Here is a 21,876-nt window from a genome sequence, read left to right on the forward strand (position 1 = left end):
GAATGAAATCTACTTTTTACAACTGTGTATATATATAGTTATAAATTAGAGACACTCCAAAGTGGGATGTTAAAGAGGGAACACTCCAATACAAGTGTTAGAAAAATCAATCTAGCCAAAGGCTGTCGTTGCATGAGTGTGTGTTGGCGTAATTATGTACTCCCTAGGGGTTTATTGCACTCCATCGTTACTTCTCAGGAACAAGGGTACAATCATGCAATGATATCCCTTATTCCAAATTTTTATATATATATATAAATACGTAGTATTGTAAAATAAATGTTGTATTGGTAGATAGAACTTAGGGTTTGAAGCATGATGCTAACATTAATGAAGTTGCAACCTTATTCATTCATGCTTATGAATTGTCGATGTAATATTCTTTCATCTGAATGTGATTCATTCATTGGGAATTTAGAGGGTTCAAGTTGCTAAAATGATCAGTTGCCTTAGTAAAAATTTTTGTAGCCTTGCTAGTTTCTGTTTTACTTGAGGACAGGTAAAAACTCAAGTTTAAGGGTGTGGTAGCACTAGAAAGAACATAGGTTTCCTCCTTACTTATTGGTTAAATTATTCCCATTTAGTTATCCTTAGCATATATTTTAGCATTTTCAGTTTAGTAAATTTCATTTTATAACTCAGTGAATCCTAGCCTATTTTATCCTTAATTTTGCTATAATTTTGCATTAATGTCGCTGTATGAGTTAATTCTAGATTACGTCCAGAATTGTCACCACACCTAACAACTATCCAGATAAAAACTAAAATTGCGTGAGCTGTCCAATCTCATGTAACCAACCTGTACGTATAAGGATAGAATAATTCTGAGGAAAGGACACCTGTACTATTAGAGGAGGGCATAAAAGGTTGACATGAGAAGAAAAGAAGGAGTTTTTTTCTTGATCATCGCCTTCTTCATCCTACCTTGAAGCTTGCGGCCATGGTAGCTTAAGCCTCTCACGGGTGAGCCAACGTAAAAACCAAATGCAGACTAGCTTCTGACGAGGAGACCTAAGTGCAAGATAAGAAGGAATAGAGAGATTCAATTAAGTTGTCTAGGAATAGTATTCTCCACTCAATTCTTTCTTATTTCTTTCTAAATGCTGGTGATGACTCTCTTTTTCTTTTTGTGAAGTACACATGAATTCTTGGTTAAATGTTATCTTATTCAATCTTGCTTTTATTGTTTAATCTTGGGGTTTGAATGTTTATTAACATGGAAGTGTTATTGCAATCACTGACACTGAAAAGTGCAGTGATAGTTCGAGCCAACAAGCATTACAACGGAAGTTGAGTGAGGATTAGAGGAATTTAGTGCACTTCCTCTTAATAGTGCCATGTTGCCATCATCGGAAGGTGGGGTTAATGTGCATGTTTAAGTCCCAGATTAAATAGAGGAGTGACGCTTGGTAAGATATACATTGAATTTGATTGGCTCGACAATCACCTATCCTTTTATATCTTGTGAGCGCTTAGTATTCTGCTAAGGATTGATGTTGGGGATCCCAGTTTATTGTTATCATATTTTATTTTATTGTTTTCAAGTTATTGATTGACAACTATCCTCACAATTTAGCTTATTTATATCTAGTTATTACACTGACATTAATAGACAAAAGGCAACCATCCATGTGGGATCGATATCCGATAGACTCACATCTATCTACTATATTTGCATTGACAGTGTATGCTTGCACATTATTGCTGTGACGTTAACAACCGATCAAGTTTTTGCCGTTGCCGGGGATGACATTTTTTTGATGTTTTTTTTGTTTTTGTTTTTGTTTTTCTGTTTTTACACTTTATTTTCCTTATATAATATTTAGTATTCACTAACTAGTTTTTCTTTGTTGCTATTTCTTTAACATCATTTTTGGTGTTTTGTGATCCGAAGCAAATCGGATCTTGCCGATTTTGATCCAGAAATTGAAAAGACTGTTCTAAGTAGACTTTGAGAACAAAGAAATATGGCTTTACCAGGGAATAATGTAGCCATACCCCCAATGCAACAACAAAATGTTAATAACCCATTGTTGCCACAAGATGCTGGCATACAAAATAGGACTATACGAGATTTTGTAGTACTTGTCTTGGATGATTTACAACCAGGAGTTGTTAGGCCTACAATCCAAGTTGGGAATTTTGAACTCAAGCCAGTAATGTTTCAAATGCTAAATTCTAATGGACAATATACATTATTGCCACATGAAGATGTGAGAGAACATTTTAAATCCTTTTTATTGATCTGTGCTTCCTTTAGTCAACAAGGCGTTCCTGATGATGCCTTGAAGATGCAATTGTTTCCTTATTCCTTACAGGGAAGAGCTCAAACTTTGTTTTTTAGGCTACCTTCCGGATCAATTACTTCTTAGGATGCACTAGCAACACAGTTTGTTTTGTGATTTAATCCACTGACAATGAATGCTCATCTTCGAAATGATATTATTGCTTATTTTCAACTGGATGATGAAAATCTTCACACCACATAGGAACGTTATAAATCTTTACTTTGACATTGTCCCATGCACGACATTCAACCATAAACACAAATTGAGATTTTTTATAATAAGCTGAATTCACATACAAGGAATCTTGTCGACGCATCATCCAATGGACCTCGACTGGATTGTACTTATAATGATGCTGTGAGAATTCTTGAGAGAATTGCTTAGAATGATTATCAATACCCTGTCTCTAGAGTTGTACAAGTAAAAACTACTTGAGGAGTTATTGAATTGGGTGAAATAACCGCACTAAGTGCTCAAGTTTCTTCTCTCACAAACATGATTAAAAGTATGTAAGGGACTAGTGGCGTTGCACCTATACAAGTCTCTCAGCAAGTTGATGTTCCTACTTTTTGTTGTGAGATTTGTATTGACAACCATAGCTATAAAGATTGTCCACAACATGCAGAGAACACCTGTTATATTAGTAATCGAAACAATTCTTATGGTAACTCTTACAACAACTCTGCACGCAACCAATCATTTTGGGGGACTTAAAATGCTGGAAAAAATGCTATGACATCCAGATATGGGAATACATCTACTGTAACACCCCTTACCTGTATTCGACACTAGAATAGGGTACGAGGCATTACCAGAACACAAATGCTTGTAAATGTATTTAACCGTATTATAAAATTTCATCTATATTAAAAATTTCAAATTTTTTTACATGCTTTTATAAGTCTTCACAATATATCCTAAAAATATTATATTCATAATAAATAGGGCCTACGAGACCCGATACATACCCATGCAATTTAATGCTTCATTTCCATTTCATTTAGTTCACAATTTCTAATGCTCACAATTCAAATCATATCACTAGCAATTTCCATTTAATTCACGTACCATTCAATATTAGTAAGTTCAATATTAATACGTATTTACCATTTAAATCAACATTTTTCGATTATACCATTCATTAACACAGTTATGAAATTCTCAATTTTGCAATGAAAATATCACTTTATCTTAAATAGCAACATCCCCTTTTTCGTCATTTTTCACTTCAAATATGAACTTACTATTTCATTACCTTTCCACACCCGTTTAGTATGCATATCACACAAGACATAAACATATCGTTCAACTATAGTCGCAAGCTAGTGAATTTAAGCATAATTCTTTTTGGAACTGACCACATGATAAACCATTTCACTAGAGATTACATAATTTAAACCTTACCACCCCTGTCATGATCACAAGCATATTTCCATTTAGGCGCTTACCATTTCAATGCATAACTTACAAGTTTAACGTGGCATAATCCAGCCACAACTTGGTCAAAGCCTAAGTATGTACATAAAATATGTTAACCAAATAAACATATAGCATAAGCATTATGAGCATGGATGAGCACAACATTTATTAATGTATCAAACTTACCAACAACCATGCATGACATTACTTCAAGCTAAATCATATTCCAAATATACCATACACACATACTATGAAACTTTATTTTCCCACATGAGCTTAAATCATGACCAATAATGCGCAAATATAAGCATCATTTCTATTTCATCGTTTATCAATTATAATCGAGCATATTACCAATTATACACAAATCATTCATATATTTTCCAATTTTCCTCCTCATCCTCTCCATTCCACATCCTTAATATGTATAACACACTTCAACAACATTATCCATACTTTCACTATTTTCCTGTATGTAAATTCAAACTATCTGTCAGAGCCAGAGTCACTAATTTATTTACATCTTGAGCTACCGAGATTGAAATTAAGATTCGTTACTTTTCCTCAAAACTAGACTCACATATCTTCTTACCATAAAATTTTTAGAATTTTTTTCTCAGCCAATAAGTAAAGTTTATTCTTTAAATTTTCCCCTGTTTCACTGCTCGACAGTTCTAACCTTTCTTCACTAAAAATTAATTATTTCATAGTACATAATTTGGATAATGTTCTTGTTTGTTTGTTTTGAAAATATACTCATTCAAGATTCTAAACATATAAATTTTATCTCATAATTATTTTTCTACAATTTTGAATGATTTTTCAAATTCAAAACAGGGGATTTCAAAATCATTCTAGCCCTGTCTCACTAAAAGTCAAATATCTCATAATATAAAACTCATTTGCTTGCTCTGTCTCTGTGAAAATAGACTCATTCAGCTTTATTTTCATATCTTATTCACTCTCTAATTCGATTTCCACCATTTTTTGTGATTTTTCAAAGTCACACAACTGCTGCTGTCCAAAACTGTTTTGTTGCTAAATTTACTCTTTCATAGTTTCACTTACTCCATTGCATCTTACCGATGGTTTGATCAAATATCGAGCACATTGTTCATAAATTTTCACACTTATACCTGCACTCATTCATCACATAGTCATATTCAATTACACTTAGTCGTTACATGATCTCATGTATTTTCACTTAGTCAATTTCCCGATGAACACTTCGGAATAATAATAGATACACGGTGGATCATCACATAGCACCACCCTTATAGTCAATGATACTTGGTGGAATCAGCACATAGCAACCACCTTCATAATCAATAGTACCTGGTGGAATCAGCACACAACAACCACCTTTATAATCAATGATACCCGGTACACGTAGTAGCCTGCACATAGTACTACACACGTGACCATTACTATCTCTTTCACATAGTGGCCTGGACACAGGCCGTGCCATACATGTGATCATTATTGTCACTTCATTCGTATCTTTTTTATTCCGGAGCTTCAACCGAGAAATTTCTTACTTTTCTTTTTCACTGATCAAAGTCAATTTCTCGTCTTTCTTGATTTCTTATAACACATTTAACTTACTTAACACCCACATTATTCAATTTAGTCCAAAAATCACACTTTGGAAAAATTACATTTTTGCCCCTAAAGTTTCACCAAATTACAATTTTTCCCACTAGGCTCGTAAAATAATTTTTATTCAATTTCCTTGCATTTTAGGCCTAGCCGAACCATTTTCATAACTATAGCAGTCCACAATTCTCACTTATTCACACACTTGTGACATATTTTATAACTTTTACAAATTAATTCTTTTAGGCATTTTCATTAAAAATCACTTAGTAAAAGACGTTCATCACACTCCAAACATTCATATTCTTCCATAAAACATCAAAATACATGCATATCATGGTTAAATTTTTAAACACAAACCCTAGTTCAAAATAATGGTAAAAATAGGTAAAACTTGTTATGAGGATTTCAAAAACATAAAAATCATTAAAAACAAGGCTAGAATGGACTTACAATTGAGCTTGGAAGCTTGCTAGGGGCTGAAAATGGAAAAAAATGGCTTTTAATTTTGTTTTTAATTCATTTTAATAACTAAATGACCAAAATGCCCTTAATGAAAAACTTTGGAAACATGCCTAACCATGTCCATTTTTGTCCACCAAATTAACCAATGGTCTAATTTCCATATAAGGACCTCCAATTTAAAATTTCATACCAATTGGACACCACTAACATGTAGATATCAACTTTTGCACTTTTTACAATTTAGTCCTTTTGACTAAATTGAGTGCCCAAGCGTCGAAATTTTCAAACGAAATTTTCATGAGATCATTTTGTGAAATCATAGACCATAAAAATAGAATAAAAATAAATTTATCCTTGTCAAATTTGTGGCCCCAAAACCACTGTTTCGACTAGGCCCAAAATCGGGCTGTTACATCTATTCAAGGCAATTATAATCCCAGACAAGAGAATTACAGTCAACAACAGTAGAACTACAATCAGCACACTCAGATGCATCCACAACAAGGCCAAACACAGCCGCACCAAAATCTGATGTAGCCACAACACTCTTAAATACAGAATCAGCATGTTCAAGTACATCGACAACAATCGTACACTTAAGCTTCTATTTCTGACCCGTTAGCAACTTTTGAGGCATTAATGTAGGAGCGTATTACTCGTACAGAAGCTATCATAGAAGGGAATTCACCTTCCATTCGAGCATTGAAGGTACAATTAGGACAACTTGCTTCAAATCTGAATGCTCGACCACCAGGCTTATTACCCAGTGACACGAAAAATCTTAGCCCAAGGGGGGAAGAACATTGTAAGGCTATCACTCTTAGGAGTGGTACACAAATTGATGAACCGTTTATAGACTCTACTGTAGCACCTCAAGATACGGATGGAGTGATCACTGGTGAGAAGGTTGAATCTAAAGATTTTGTTGATGCATCAAACAAAGAAGTTCCACAATTTGTCACCCATATGTCTAATGTCCGACCTTTGAAATTGTCAATGCAATCAAAGGTGTCGACGTAAGCAGATGTATCTCTACCTTTACCTTTCCCACAAAGATTCAAGAAGAATGAGCATGACAAGCAGTATCAGTAGTTCTTGGACATACTGAAGCAACTGCAGATCAACATTCCTTTAGTAGACGCTCTAGTACAAAATCTGAGTTATGGTAAATTTATGAAAGACCTCTTGTCCAAGAAGAATAAGATCACTAATATTGAAACTATTGCACTCATAGAAAGCTATAGTGCTATTTTGACAAACAAGTTGCCCCCTAAATTGAAAGATCCTGGGAGCATTACCATTCCATATTTAATTAGCAATCATTATTTGGGCAAGCCTTTATCCAACTTGGTAGCTAACATTAACCTGATGCCACTATCTACCTTCAAAAAGTTGGGAATTGGTCACATGAAATCTACTGCACTGACATTACAACTAGCTGATCGATCCTTGGCTCAACCTGAAGGGCAAATCAAAGATGTCTTCATTCATGTGAATAGATTCATTTTTTCTAAAAGACGTTGTATGAGGCTTTGGGTTTGAAGTTTCACTTATTAAAACATATCATCCACGGTTAGATAGTCAATCTGAGAGCGTGATCTAGATTCTCGAGGATATACTTCAGAGTTGTGCTATTGATTTTAGGAATGACATTTACCATTGGCTGAGTTCACGTACAATAACAGTTATCAGAGGAGTATTCGAATGGCTCCATTTGAGGCAATTTATAGTAGGAAGTATATGTTGGTCTAACATGGAGGAGAAGAGGAATTTTGGTCCAAATTTGGTCTGTGAGATTGAGGACAAGGTGAAACTTATCTGTGAGCGATTGCAGGTTGTTTTAGATAGGCAGAAATCTTATACTGACTTGAGACGTCGAGATATCGAGTATGAGGTTGGTGATAAGGTGATAGCATTAGAAAGAACATAGGTTTTCCTCCTTATTGGTTAAATTGTTCCCATTTAGTTATCCTTAGCATATATTTTAGCATTTTAAGTTTAGTAAATTTCATTTTATAACTCAGTGAATCCTAGCCTATTTTATCCTTAATTTTGCTATCTTTTTGCATTAATGTCGCTGCATGAGTTAATTCCAGATTGCGTCCAAAATTGTCACTGCACCTGACAGCTATCCGGATAAGAACTAAAATTACGTGAGCTATCCAGTCTTGTATAACCAACCTGTACGTACAAGGATAGAATAATTCTAAGGAAATGACGCCTGTACTGTTGGAGGAGGGCATAAAAGGTTAACGTGAGAAGCAAAGAATGAGTTTTTTTTTGTTGATCATCAACATCTTCATCCTACCTTGAAGCTTGCGGCCATGGCAGCTTAAGCCTCTCATAGGTGAGCCAACGTGAAAACTAGATGCAGATTAGCTTCTGATGAGGAGACCTAAGTGCCAGACAAAAGGGAATAGGGAGATTCAGTTGAGTTGTCTAGGAATAGTATTCTCCACTCGAGTCTTTCTTATTTATTTCTAAATGCTGGTGATGACTCTCTATTTTCTGTTTGTATGAAAGTACACATGAATTATTGGTTAAATGTTATCTTAGCAATCTTGCTTTTATTGTTTACTCTTGGGGTTTGAATGTTTCTTAACATGGAAGTGTTATTGCAATCACTGACACTGGAAAGTGCAGCGATAGTTTGAGCCAACAAGCATTACAACAGAAGTTGAGTGAGGATTAGAGGAATTTAGTCCAGTTGTTCTTAATAGTGCCATGTTGCCATCATCGGAAGGTAGGGTTAATGTGCATGTTTAAGTCTCAGATTAAATAGAGGAGTGACGCTTGGTAAGTTATACATTCAATTTTATTTCCTCGACAATCCTCTATCATTTTATATCTTGTGAGCACTTATTATTCTACTAAGGATTCATGTTTGGGATCCCAGTTTATCATTATCATATTTTATTTTAACCTTTTCAAGTTATTGCATCGACAACTATCCTCACAATTTAGCTCATTTATATCTAGTTATTGCACCGACATTAATAGACAAAAGGCAACCATCCCTATGGGATCGATATCCGACAGAGTCAGATCTGTCTACTATACTTGCATTGACAGTGTATGCTTGCACATTATGTTGTGACGTTAGCATCCGATCATAAGGTGTTTCTGAAGGTCTCACATTGGAAGAAGGTTTTTAAGTTCGGACAGAAAGGTAAGCTTAGTCTAAGGTTCATTGGCTCTTACGAGGTGATTGAGCGGATTGGACCAGTTGTTTTTCGTCTTCTGTTGCCGCCTCAGCTTGAGGGCATTCACGATGTCTTTTATGTTTCCATGCTTTAGAAGTATAGATCGAATCCTTCCCCTGTTGTTCCTGTTGAGGAGGTTGAGGTTCGATCTGACATTTCTTATGAGGAGGAACCGATTGTGATATTAGACCGTGAGGTCAAGGTGCTGTGTAGTAAGACGGTTCAACTAGTGAAAGTTTTTTTGTGCAACCACAAGACTAAGGAAGCCACTTGGGAGTCGGAACATATCCTGAGGCGTTAGTATCTGTATTTGTTTGATTTAGGTAAATTTCGGGGATGAAATTTCTTTTAAGAGGGGGAGAGTTGTAAGGCCCTAAAAATCAGTCTAGTTGTTTCGAGTAAGTTTTCCAGTTCTAAGAGAAAAATTAAGAGTTAATCGGAGTTATTAGTAATTTTTCTCTTAGTTTAGTTAGCTTAATTTCATTTTAAAAAAATGGGAAATAATATTTTAGAAAGTAAAAATATTTTTAGAAAATTAAATTTTATAGTTTTAAATAATTTTTGGGTAAAATAAATATTTTGGGTCAAATTAGAATTGAAAAATAAATTAAAATGGGGGTTTACTTGAGAGAATTTAAAATATTAATTACATAGGACCATTTTGCAAAAGAAGGGAAATATTTGAGTGGTTTTATGATAAATTACCCATAATTCAAAATTTTGGAGGGAAAAGATTACTTTGTAGAACAAAGGAATTGTGGGAGTGGCCTGATGGCAATTTCCCCAATTTTTGAAAATTAGGTGGGGGTTTTGTAGCTAAAAAAGACTGCAACCCCCTCACTTCACACACAAATTTCACCCAATTTCTAAGTATTTTCTCTCATTTTTCTTTTTCATTTTTGAAGTCCACATTTCAAAGATTAGATCTTATCTTTTATTTTCTCCAAATTCTCTCAAAATTCTCCAGAAAAGATTTTCAAAGTTGGGAAAAAACTCATCCGAGTTCTTCAAAGATCTTGATCCAATCGTCAATATTAATGATTCTAGATCGATTGAAGGTAATTTCTCAACTCTAAATTCATTTTAAAGTTTTTTTAATCATTTATTTTCAATTTAGATTGATTAAAATGGTTTTTCAAATCTTGATCTCTTCTCTCTTGAACATGAAATTCATCAATGATGAATTCAAGGTTTTGAGTTGGAATCCAAGTTTAAATGTACATCTAAGCTCAAATCATGTTTATTAAGAGATTTTTTTATTAGAAAACAAAAGATTAAACTCATTTGATTGATCAATTTTGACAAATCCATTTTTAACTGTAACGCCCCAAACCAGGCCTCGACGTTATGGTTGAATCTGGCGATGTCACATGGAAAGAGATTTGAAGACAAGATTGTCGAGTTTAAAAACCGTTACAGTAAGTTAGCTTTTATTTAATTCAAAAAACAAACTAGTTGATTTGCTTTAAAACTTGTATCTTAGCAGAAGCTTTTGTAACCAATTAATTTAGGGAAAATCGTTTCTATTTATGAAAAAGCTTAGTTTTTTTTAAAAACAGTGTTTTGTGGAGTTATAGTTTTAAAAAAAATCCATAAAAAACAATATAAAGTCCCAAATTTAAAGCCAACTAGCCTATAGTCCAGAAGATATATCAAAAACCCCAAATAAGTAATAAATTCTAGGCATTAAACAGTCCCTGGTTTTGTTTTTGCCGAATCTTTTTTTTTTTGCGTTTCGGGTACACACCTATTTTGTTTGATGCTAAAACAGTCACCGAGCAATCCAAAGCCTATAATCAAGATACTCAACATCAATTTAACTAATTGACAAGTGAATTGACAACCAAGAACGAACAAAAACCCAACTTACCACCAACGATAACCCTTCGTTTAACTATTGTTAAGACGAGAACACTGAATTCAACAGTCCGAGCCTCCCCCTACGCCCAAATCACAGAGAAAAACATTACCACTTCAGTCGTTAAAGAGATTCATGACAGAAACGAAGAGAAACACTTATCGAAACTAAGCGAGCACTAACCGCGTGTAAAAACAAAGGAAAATAAATGGATTAGGGAAAAATTAAGAAGAAGAAAAACAAGAGAAAGATGGAAAAACTCAGAGAATTTCGGCAAGAGGAGAGGGAGAAGAATAGATGGTAGAATTTTTTTTGGAAAAGAAAGTAAAAATTCAGTTATGGGAAAAAATAGAATAAAATCCTGATAACCACCAAAATCCCTTAATCTTCTCCCCTAATTCCCACTATACCTCCACTACTCAGAATCCCCCTATTACACAACTCTATCCCAAAATCTAAGCAAAAAAATAATACCCTTGCCTGCATCGGGATTCAAACACAAGACCTCCACTATAATAACACACCATTTTACCACTAGACCAGCAGACCCATTCTAATGTAATTTACCCAAAATGAAATAAAAGCCTACTAAATAAGAGTAAGGCCTGATTCATTCAAAATACCAAAATTTTCCCAAGCGAAGGATTGAACTTGGGACCTCCAAAACACTCTCAGAACACATAACCACTAAAGTTGACAGATATTTGTGTCATATTTTCACAATAACGAAATTAGAAATTTTAGGGCGTTACAAATATAACGCGATAGTTCGCAACAAATGCTGAACTTCGGTATATTTAGTAAACATGAATAAAACCATAACAATCATCTCAACATCAACCAAATCTCGAACAACGCGCGTTATAACCTATTGGAATGCCAATCGTATCTTATCCTATGTTTATCAGCTCACATATTTATCATGTATCAACATTCAATAGAATTTCTTTTCCAAATCATTCCACTTGCCACAATTCAATACTCCCAAGTCATCGTAAAATTTCCATCCATAATTAATTAAACGTTTAAAATATACTGAAATTAAATCGTACGAACTTACCAGGGCCAAATTGCAGAAACAACAAAAGTTCAAGGACTAATCAACAACCTTCCCTTTTCCACGATTATCAACTTGATCTTGATCTATAATATAATTTATTTCAATTATTAGCCTCAATTTTCATATTCTATCCTATTTAATACATATAATTCTTTAATTTAAATTTTGCACATATGCCCCTAACATTTACACTTTACACAATTTGGTCCTTAAAACCAAACAAGCTTATTTTCCCCTAATTAAAATTTATAACTATTAGACCAAATTTATAAAAATCTCAAATCAATCCTCACATACTAAAATTTCACATAAATATCATATTTAATTTGATTTATTCAGATATATCCCTAAACTCAAAGTAAAGGAAAATCTCTTAGTAAAATATTCCTATTTAACATTCATGCAAAGCAATCCATCATTAAACTTAAAAAACCTACAATATTCATGAATGGCATCTTTCAAAATCTTATACCATTTAATAACTTAACTCCCAGGTTAACTAGATAGAGTTAATATGATCCCAAAAACATAACATTCATTAAAAACGATTAAGAAAATACTGACATGCACCCCTCCAAGCTTTGCCGAAACCTAACTAGAAAAATGGTGGCTTTTCACCCTCCTAATTTTGGCTATCACATGAAGATGAGGATGAATTTCATTATTATTATTTTGTTAGCTTTAACTATTGTTTTACCATTTTACCCTTTTTAATATAACACAATGCTTAACCAAACTTAACCCATAATTGTCCACCAACTTATTGAATGGTTTAATTAACACATAGGCCTAACAACTCAAATTTTACTAACCAATTAATACTTTTAAATAATAAAACTATCTTTTCAAACTTATACGTGTTGATCTATTTTCTTTAATTAATTAACCAGAATATAAAATTTATTAACCAAAATTTAATACGATACTAATGACCTTGTAAATATTAAATAATTAATATTTATGAACTGACACGTCAGAATTGTGGTCATGAAACCACTATTTCTAACGCCACTGGGAATCAAGCTATTACATTAGTTGTTAAGAAGTAATAAAGCTATCCTTAAGACCCGAGTTTTATTCCCCTTTCCTATATAATTTTTATTTACTATATTTTTGTCCAAAACCCTAGCAGCTGTCGGCCCATTTAGTAACCCTAGGTATTTAATTTATTTTTCTTTTTAATTTTGCCTCATTAGCTCATTTTTTCATTTTCTCTATCGTCCCCTACTTCTTTTCTCTCATATTCCCCAATTTTCTTTTCTTTTTATCTTGTGTCACCCTTAAGCCTAATTTACTCCCATATTTTCCTTTCTTTTTCCATCATTGTCATTGACCGGCTACGCACTTGTACATTAAAACAACAAATTTATATAACAATTTTGAAAGGTCGATTTTACTGCAAGCATATAGGTCAGTTGTAATATTTATAGTTCTTATGGAACACGAAGTGTTCCAAGGGTTTGAACCCAAAGGAGTCTATCTAATTACTCACCAATTGCTATAGTACGACAACACATAAATAGAGATTTTAAACACTAATTTCTAGATTAACTATCCTAAGGACTAAATTGCAAGGAATGTAAAATAAACAGACTATCTAACCAATAACTAATAGTGGTTGGTTGATTTGGATGTGGTTCATCGATCCTCAAACAAGGAACATAAATCACTTAAATCACTAAGTGGTTCCATTTTATCTTCCGATCTCAATTTTACGAACTTAGACAAATTAGGTTCGATTTATCTTTTGATCTCATTGGTTAATTCAAGACTAATGAATGGTTGCGCGATAAGATCACCTTCCGATCTCATTTTATCTATATATTCTCTTAGGGGAATCACCACCTGAGTTCTTAGTTCAATTTGATTTAGTCCAATTTATTACGATTTAGTCATTTGTACAAAAATTAGCTTACCCACATCTCTATCAACCAACCCTTTGGGTTTAGTTATCCATTACCATATTAAAGCTAACAAACATGAAAGAAACAACTAAGATATCCAAAAGCATCAAATGTAAGAAAATAAAGATAAAAGATTGGATTTTTAATGTTGAAACCTAAAAGTAAAGTACAGATGAACAACTAGCAGTAAGGCAAGAAGCAAGAAACATTAAAGGTAAAGTCTTTAATAACTAAAACTAAAGAAAACTGAAATAACATTAAGCAAAGATTAAAGAGTGATTCCAAGAAATTTTAAAGTTTTTAACATGTAAATAAACCTAAGCTACAACAAAAACAAACTTAACTAACAACTATGAAACTAAGTAAAACCCAAAATAAACATAAACTAGAACCCTAAAACTATAGAGAACAAAACTACCTTAATCCTAAACTTAAAGATGAAAGAAACCCTAAAACTATAAAACTTTCTAACCTAAAACTATAGCCTCCTTTTTCCTCAGCCAAGAGTGGCTTGAAATAGTTGATTTCTAAACCAAAAATGTTTCCTAAAGTTCCCTTAAATGTTGTCTTTTGATTTGTGCTTCGGGTGGACGAACTTTGCCCCTAATGTCATTTTTTGTCCCTACATGACAGGGATATCGTGATACTCAAGGTAGGATATCGTGATATCATTGACAGTCTCCAATATGGGGTACTTCATGTGGATATCACGATCTAACTATAGATGGCCTCTTTTCTTCTTCAAATCGGGTCTATTGGAGGTGTTGTGACTTCCATGCTTCGATGTCACGATACCCCCTTCTAAGCAATGTTTTCACTCATGTGTGGGCCTCTGATGGCTCCCTACAACACTCAATCAACCGTTAGGGTCTTCAATGGCACAATTGGCCAGTTTAGGTAAAAAATAGATAAAAATGAGACATTTTCATTTATTAACTAAAAATACGAAAATAATGATAATAATAAAAACTATGCTAAAAACTTAATTTTTCCCGAGCAAAAGCTCCTTAAGTGCATCAAAAAGGCCTAATTTGCCACATCGATTTGTGGCAGATCATACCCCACACTTAACTCTTTGCTTGCCCTCAAGCAAACACATAAAACTTGCAAAAATGAAAGGCAACCCTTGAACAATGAATTTATTCTACATTTGATGAATGTGCATGCATTAGGTATAAAGTTCTTTTATTGTACAACCCCTAATTGATGCGCTGTTAACTCATAGGTTTGAGATTAAATCTTCTTAGTTGAAAAAGTTATAGAGTAAACAAAAGTAGAGGTAGTTTATAAAATTCAAGTTTTTATACATTATTCCATCACAATAAGAAATGAAGTTATGATGTATATATGTACGAAAGAAATGGACTTATTCATTTTCAATAAGATTCTACAAATTTTGGTTTGTAAGCGGAGACACTAAGGTCACATAAGGTTTAGTGGCTTCTAACGTTCTGAGGTTTAGGTTGGTACAGATTCAAAGAAAGATAAGCTAAAAATGGTTCGAGTATTATGAACAAGATAACACACGACATTGTTCCCAATCCCCCCCAATTGTGATCATTTGATCTTACCGCCTTATTTCTCCTTCTCTCACCTTCCTTATTTCTCCAATAATGTAGAAGATATGGGTCGATTTTAGCTCATATTTGTGCACTATGATTTTGAGACATTAATGTTATGCTCTTTTCTTTATTTTGAACATATTTTTCATTTGTTTGTTCTTTTCTCTCACAATGCTTTTGATCCCCACTATATCTTTTTTCTTTCATATTTTTCTTTCTTTTTGTGCACAATTTTTAGTAAGAATCAATTACAAGCTAAATCAACCTCTCTTCACTAGTCACTCAAGTAAATTTTGTAAGAAACCTCCTTAATGTACCTACCCAACCCTTGATGTCCATGGCTTAACATCCATTCGATTGTGTAATACAAAGTTTAGGGAGTATGAAGGGTTGAGTTTTGAGCTCAATTTTGGCTTTAGGTTTCAACATAAAGGCTCATCAAGAAATGGCAATATAAGGCTAGAAATACAATGCCATAGGTCATCCCTTAGCATTTCAACGAATACCAAACTGAAACATGTGTCTACTTATCTCAATGAATAAAGGTAATTTCTAAAACATACATGTATACACTGATCTTCATTCTTATTGATCATTTGGATAAAGCAAAGAATTTTTCAACTACCTCTATACTATTATACAATGTAATTAATTGAACTAAACAATTTATTCACAAAACAAAGAATTCATCAAGCATCAATTAAAATTTATACATTCAAAAAAATTAATCCACAATACCATGCCAAAATAAAAAAATATATATCAATAAATTCATGTCCAAGCAACATGCACATAATAACAATCAAAGAAATAAAAAATCTTCTTGAATTTTTTTAAAAAAATATTGGCATAAAAGCTGAAAACATGCAAAACACGCATAAAAACAAATCAAAATAAAATAATGTGCATCTCTTACACTTAAATTACACGTTGTCCTCAATGTCTAGCCCAATACAAAAGATTAAAAGGTTACCAGACTTCTCTAGAAGGAGCATCAGACTATCTCAGGTCGACTACCTTCACATTTAAGCTTGAAGTTGTTGTGTAATCTTTGGATGGGTGGCCTGCACATAAAAGAAAAAAACACGGGAAAGAAAGTGTATTTGGAAGAATATGAGTAAAGATTAAGGTAATTTGAGTTTTGGGGTTAAATAGAGTGAAAGCACATGTGTTGTAATACCTAAAATAGGTATTTTTTGAAACCCAACATGGGTATCGTGATACCAAGAGTTAATATGATGATATCCTTGAAATCTTTAGAACCCAAATTTTGAAATTGTCTTGGGTATCGTGATACCACTTTAATGTACCCAAAAATTCTTAATTTAAACTACACAAAAATTAAACTATCTGATCCTAAATTTAAACATAAAACAAATTTTAAATCTAAACTAAACAAGAGTAAATTAAGTCTCAGCTCAAATAACATTAATTATTTATAAAATAAGTTTAAATTTAAAATTGTTCTCCAGTGATACGTCCTGCCCTCGAAGTGGAACTTCTATGAAGTCCTTGAGACTTTGACCCTTTTCTTGTTCATCTTTAGGTTGATCGAGGCCTTTTTCAAAAAATGTACATATCAATCCCGCCTTGACTTAGGCCGTGTCAATATGTACACTTCGAGCTGATTCTTACTAAAACTGAACCCACTCCACTGCACCTTTCGAGGAATCATCGATGTCGGGATAACAAACTCAACATGTTCTGAGTTCTTTCACCTCTATTTGAGCATACATCTGTTGGAGCACTTCCTCGTTCGAATCTTTCCAAGAAGTGCGACGACTTCTCCACACTTATCTCATTAGAGTCAAAGGTTTCCTCTTTAACGCCCAATGCTTCACTCAAGTCTCTAGCATCTATCTTTTGTTGAACATTGACATTCAAGTCTTCTTGTTCAATGATTTTATAAGAGACCTCTTCCTCCACTGGAGCTGGCTCCCTAGCTCGTTGTTGAAGGAGCTTAAGTATTTGGCCTAATTGGTTCTTGATAGCTTTCGTGCTTTCTCAGCATTCTGACATTCCATTCTTGAAGGCATCATCCCAATGGATCTAGTCGTGACCGTCATTAAGTGCCTCTAAATTCTGGTTGTCGCTAGCCACCAGATACGAGTAGGTATACCAATCATAGTCAGAGTCATATCCTTGTTTCAAAAAATGGTCGTAATCATCCCAGCTAAGTAATGAAATGCCATCTACATCAGACATGAATGAAGATTCAGTCCACTTATAATCATCATTAAACATGACTATCAATTAACTATCAACAAAATAAATACAAGGAAACCATAAAAAAGTGATGTATCTATAGATTTAATTTTTGCTAATTATCTCCTTAACAAGCATGCAATAATCAAACAATAATCACTGAATCTTACACTAAGTCCCCAGCAATGGCACCAACAACTTGATTGGCTGCTGGCATGCGCATTAAAACAATGAATTTATATAACAATTTTGAAAGCCCAATTTTACTACAAGCGTACAATTCAATTATAATATTTATAGTCCTGTTGGAGAACGAAGTATTCCAAAGGATCAAACCCAAATGAGTCGGTGATTTAATTATTTCTATTCAAGAATACATACAAGAAAGGAGTCTAGCTAGCTATTTAAAAATTACTATAGTACGACAAAGCATAAAAAGAGATTTTTAACACTAATTTTTAAATTAACTATCCTAAGGACTAAGTTTACTACCCTACTCCTTAACTTAAAGATGAAAGAAACCCTAAAATAAGAGAGCTTTCTAACCTAAAACTATAGCCTCCTTTTTTCTCAGCCAAGAGTGGTTTTAAATAGTTGATTTCTAACCCAAAAATGTTGCCCAAACTTCTCTTAAATGTTGGCTTTTGGTTGCTACTTTGGGCGGACGAACTCTACCCCTAATGTCATTTTTTATCCCCACACAACAGGGATATCGCAACTACCAAGGCTGGATATCGTGATATCATTGACAGTCTCTAAAACAAGGTGCTTTAAGTGGATATCATGATATCCATGGTTGGGTATCATGATATCACTATAGATAATCTCTTTTCTTTTTCAAATCGGGCCTGTCAGAGGTGTTGTGACTTTCATGCTTCAAGGTCGTGATACCCCATTCTAAGTGATGTTTTCGCTCATGTTTGGGCCTTTGATGGCTCCCTACAACATTAAATCAACCGTTAGGGTCCCCAATGGCACAATTGGCATAATTGGCCAATAGCACATTTTCATTTATTAACTAAAAAATACTAAAATAACGAAAAAATATGCTAAAAACTATTTTGCTAGAGAAAAAGCACATTAAGTGCATCGAAAAAGTTTAATTTTCCACATCGATTTGTGGCAAATCAGTCATCATCCAAGTTAATAGCCACCATTGTTTCCATTTTTATCACCGTTGCCGTCCACCTTAGCTACTATTTTTCACATCATTGATGCCCTTGAAGCATCTTAATCGCACCTCTTTCCTTGTTTATTTGTTGTTGGTTCTACACTTCTTTCATCACAAATCTAGAGTGGGTAGCATAAGTACTGTTTTCATGAAAAATCTGATTTCGTTTTATTTCCTTTCATTTTCAGTAATGGCTGAATATTGTTACTGTAATGGTCGAATCTATCACACTATTTTTTGGTGTGTAATATTGTTTGAAGGGCCTAGTCTGAATACCTTGGATCAATAGTAGCATCGTAGAATAATCCACATCTCCTATTTAATCATTAGAAGGGCAAGTAACGTATAAAAATCAAATTCGACTAGTTTTTTCTTGTCCTTGTTTTGGTCGAACCCTATAGGGGTCTCAAAAACTTATTCTAAATTATGTTTGTGTTTTGTGTTTAGATCTAATTATTGTTGTCTAGATTGAGGTCGTAATAGTTTCGGATTTGTGTTAGTGCATCAGATTTTCAGAAATCAGGTGTGGGTCATAACTATTGTATGCTGTGGTGTTTACTGGAAATTGTTTGATTGTTCGCGAGTTGGTTGAATGTTATATGGCTTTAAAACGAGGTGGCCGATTGTGCAAGTAATTTTCATATGGGTTGATTGTGTGTTTTATCAATTGGTTGGCTAAATGCATGCCATTTTGTGGCTAGGACCGTTAAGTCTACTTTTCTTCATTGCTACTGACTACACTTAAGTATGTCTACTATAATGTATATTGACTTCATACACGCATGCCATTGAATGTTACTGATTGACTGAATGTATGTTAAGCATACCACTGATATTGTTTTATAGAATGCATGTATAGCTTGCCACTATATTGAAATTGTTACCGCTAAAACATGATGTGCCACATTTTTAAATGACATATTGCATTGCATGGATTTTGGGATTTGATAGGTGATGGAGGAGTTCAGTGGACTATTGGCAGCCTATCTACATTATTGTATTGGCAGTAAATATGCACCACCGAAGTATTGTCGAAGTATTGGCAATTTATCGCAACTTACTGATAGCTTGTCTACAACTTACTTGCAGATTGTTTGCAATCCATTAGATGTTTAACTTTATACTATTAATGGTGGTTTATCCACATCGAGATTTGGCTCTTACTAGTTTTGGTGTTTAGATGACAGGTTCTGTGGAACTCGTGCTGTGTAGCGGATGGATGGGTAGAACCTTGCACTATTTTAGATTCGAACATGCACATGCATATAAACTATTTATTGAGCAGGCATGATTTATTATGGACATTGATATTGATGGTTATGTACCCTACTGCGATTATTTGAATGTTTGTAATACTATTGCTTGTTCTATGAAGAGTCACACTGAGCTTTGTAAAGCTCACTCCCATAATTTTATCCTTACAGGTAATCCCCAAGGTTAAGATCAGACTCAGCAATTTGGAGGTCTCGTCTCGGGTTTTCAGTTTAATATTATAATTTTTCTTACTATTTGGGAATGTAATAATTTTTATACAAATTGTAGCATGGGTTCAATTTTCTAGGTTATTTTGGTATTTTGCATGCGTTATCGTTAAAAATTGGTTATGTTAAATAATTGGATGAACCTACACATTGGTGATTATAAGCATGCATGTAAAAATGTTTTTTTAAATAATAATAAATTAAGGTCATCATATTTTTCACTGCAAATCTGTACTTGAATTTCTAGAAAGTAAATTAAAAATCAATAATGTTTTCAAAAGTAATATGAACTTATATAACTTGATTTTAAATAGATTTGGAATAAGTTAATGTTTTTATAAAACTAAAAGTAGCCCACTACAATTTTTTTTTTGAAAAATAAGAAAATGACTTAAAATGAAGTTTCTGAGAATCTGATCATTTTTTTATTGGACCATTTCGGTGGCCAATGTGGCCTTCAAAATCCCGCAATAGCTTCTAGGTCGAGTTAGGGGGTTACAATGCTCATTCTAGCATGTCATAATTTCCTATGCCATAACCAAGAAGTGTTTTCATTCTTGGCTATAAGACAAACATTGGAATCATGTAAGTCATTTAGATGCACCATGTATATGTTTCCTATCCTATGACCTATAATCATAATCTTATTAGATACAATGTCAATAACTTTACAACCATTTGACTCAAAAATGAGATTGAGACCTTTATTGCATAATTGACTAATACTTAAGAAATTATGCTTAAGGCCGTTGACACATAGGACATTTTCAATAAAAATTGAAGAGTTTTTTACCAATAGAGCCAATTCCTTCAATGATTCCTTTGGAGTTGTCACCAAATGTAACTTATCCTCTACTTTTTGGCTTTAGATTGATAAAGTGTCTCTTATCACCGGTCATATGTCTTGAGCACCCACTATCAAGGTACCATGAATTTGTACTTGAATTGTCCACCTTGAAGCAAAGCTCCTTTCCCTACAAACATATAATTAAAATTTGGTTTTTGGTACCCAAATTCTTTTGGGTCCATAAGCATTAGTTCCTAAAATTCTTTTCTTCTTTTGTATCCATTTTAAAAGATCATCCTTGTCTTGAGTTGCACTAAGTCTTTTAGGGACCCATACACTCTTAACAAGTTTTCTCTTATAAAATCTTGAGGGACTTCAATTTTTATAGTAATTAAAGATAGTTTTAACAAAGTTTTGTTTTGAATTTTCTCCTTTCTCAAATATATTTTGGAAAAACTTTGTTAGAGTTAGCTTTTTCACTCTTAAGCAACTCAAGTTGCTTTTTATGATCATTATGAACTTTAGAAAGTAGATTATGCAAATCACAATTCTTTTTCTTAAAATCACTTATAATAACTTGCATATAATTTATTTTACTTTGAATTTCATGTTTAACTTTGGAAAGTGAATCATTTAAATCTTTTAATTTTGAAATATTTTTCCTATATTTTAAAACCATTAATTCAAACTCTAAGCCTAGTTCATCATAGGAATCTTGCAAATCATAAAAAAAATTGAAATAGATGAATTAGAAGTTACCTTAGAGTCTTTTATTGTCATAAGGTAAAGATTGACTACTTCATGCTCCTTTTCATCGAAAAACTCTTCATCACTCTATGTAGCAACATAAGCCTTGTGCTTTTGTTTGCTAGACCTC

The 21,876-nt window shown here is 33.4% G+C and overlaps 1 protein-coding gene across 1 annotated transcript; it reads left to right on the plus strand.

Annotated features, from left to right (window-relative positions):
- The first annotated feature begins 7,521 nt into the window (after positions 1-7,521).
- Positions 7,522-9,272, plus strand: LOC107919072 (uncharacterized). Its single transcript, XM_016848597.1, has 3 exons — positions 7,522-7,674; positions 8,841-8,972; positions 9,066-9,272. Exons 1-3 carry the CDS (start codon positions 7,522-7,524, stop codon positions 9,270-9,272), a joined length of 492 nt encoding a protein of 163 aa, XP_016704086.1.
- Positions 9,273-21,876: the final 12,604 nt, after the last annotated feature.

The sequence above is a fragment of the Gossypium hirsutum genome, chromosome D13 (assembly GCF_007990345.1).
Source record: "Gossypium hirsutum isolate 1008001.06 chromosome D13, Gossypium_hirsutum_v2.1, whole genome shotgun sequence".
Classification (NCBI taxonomy): Eukaryota; Viridiplantae; Streptophyta; class Magnoliopsida; order Malvales; family Malvaceae; genus Gossypium; species Gossypium hirsutum.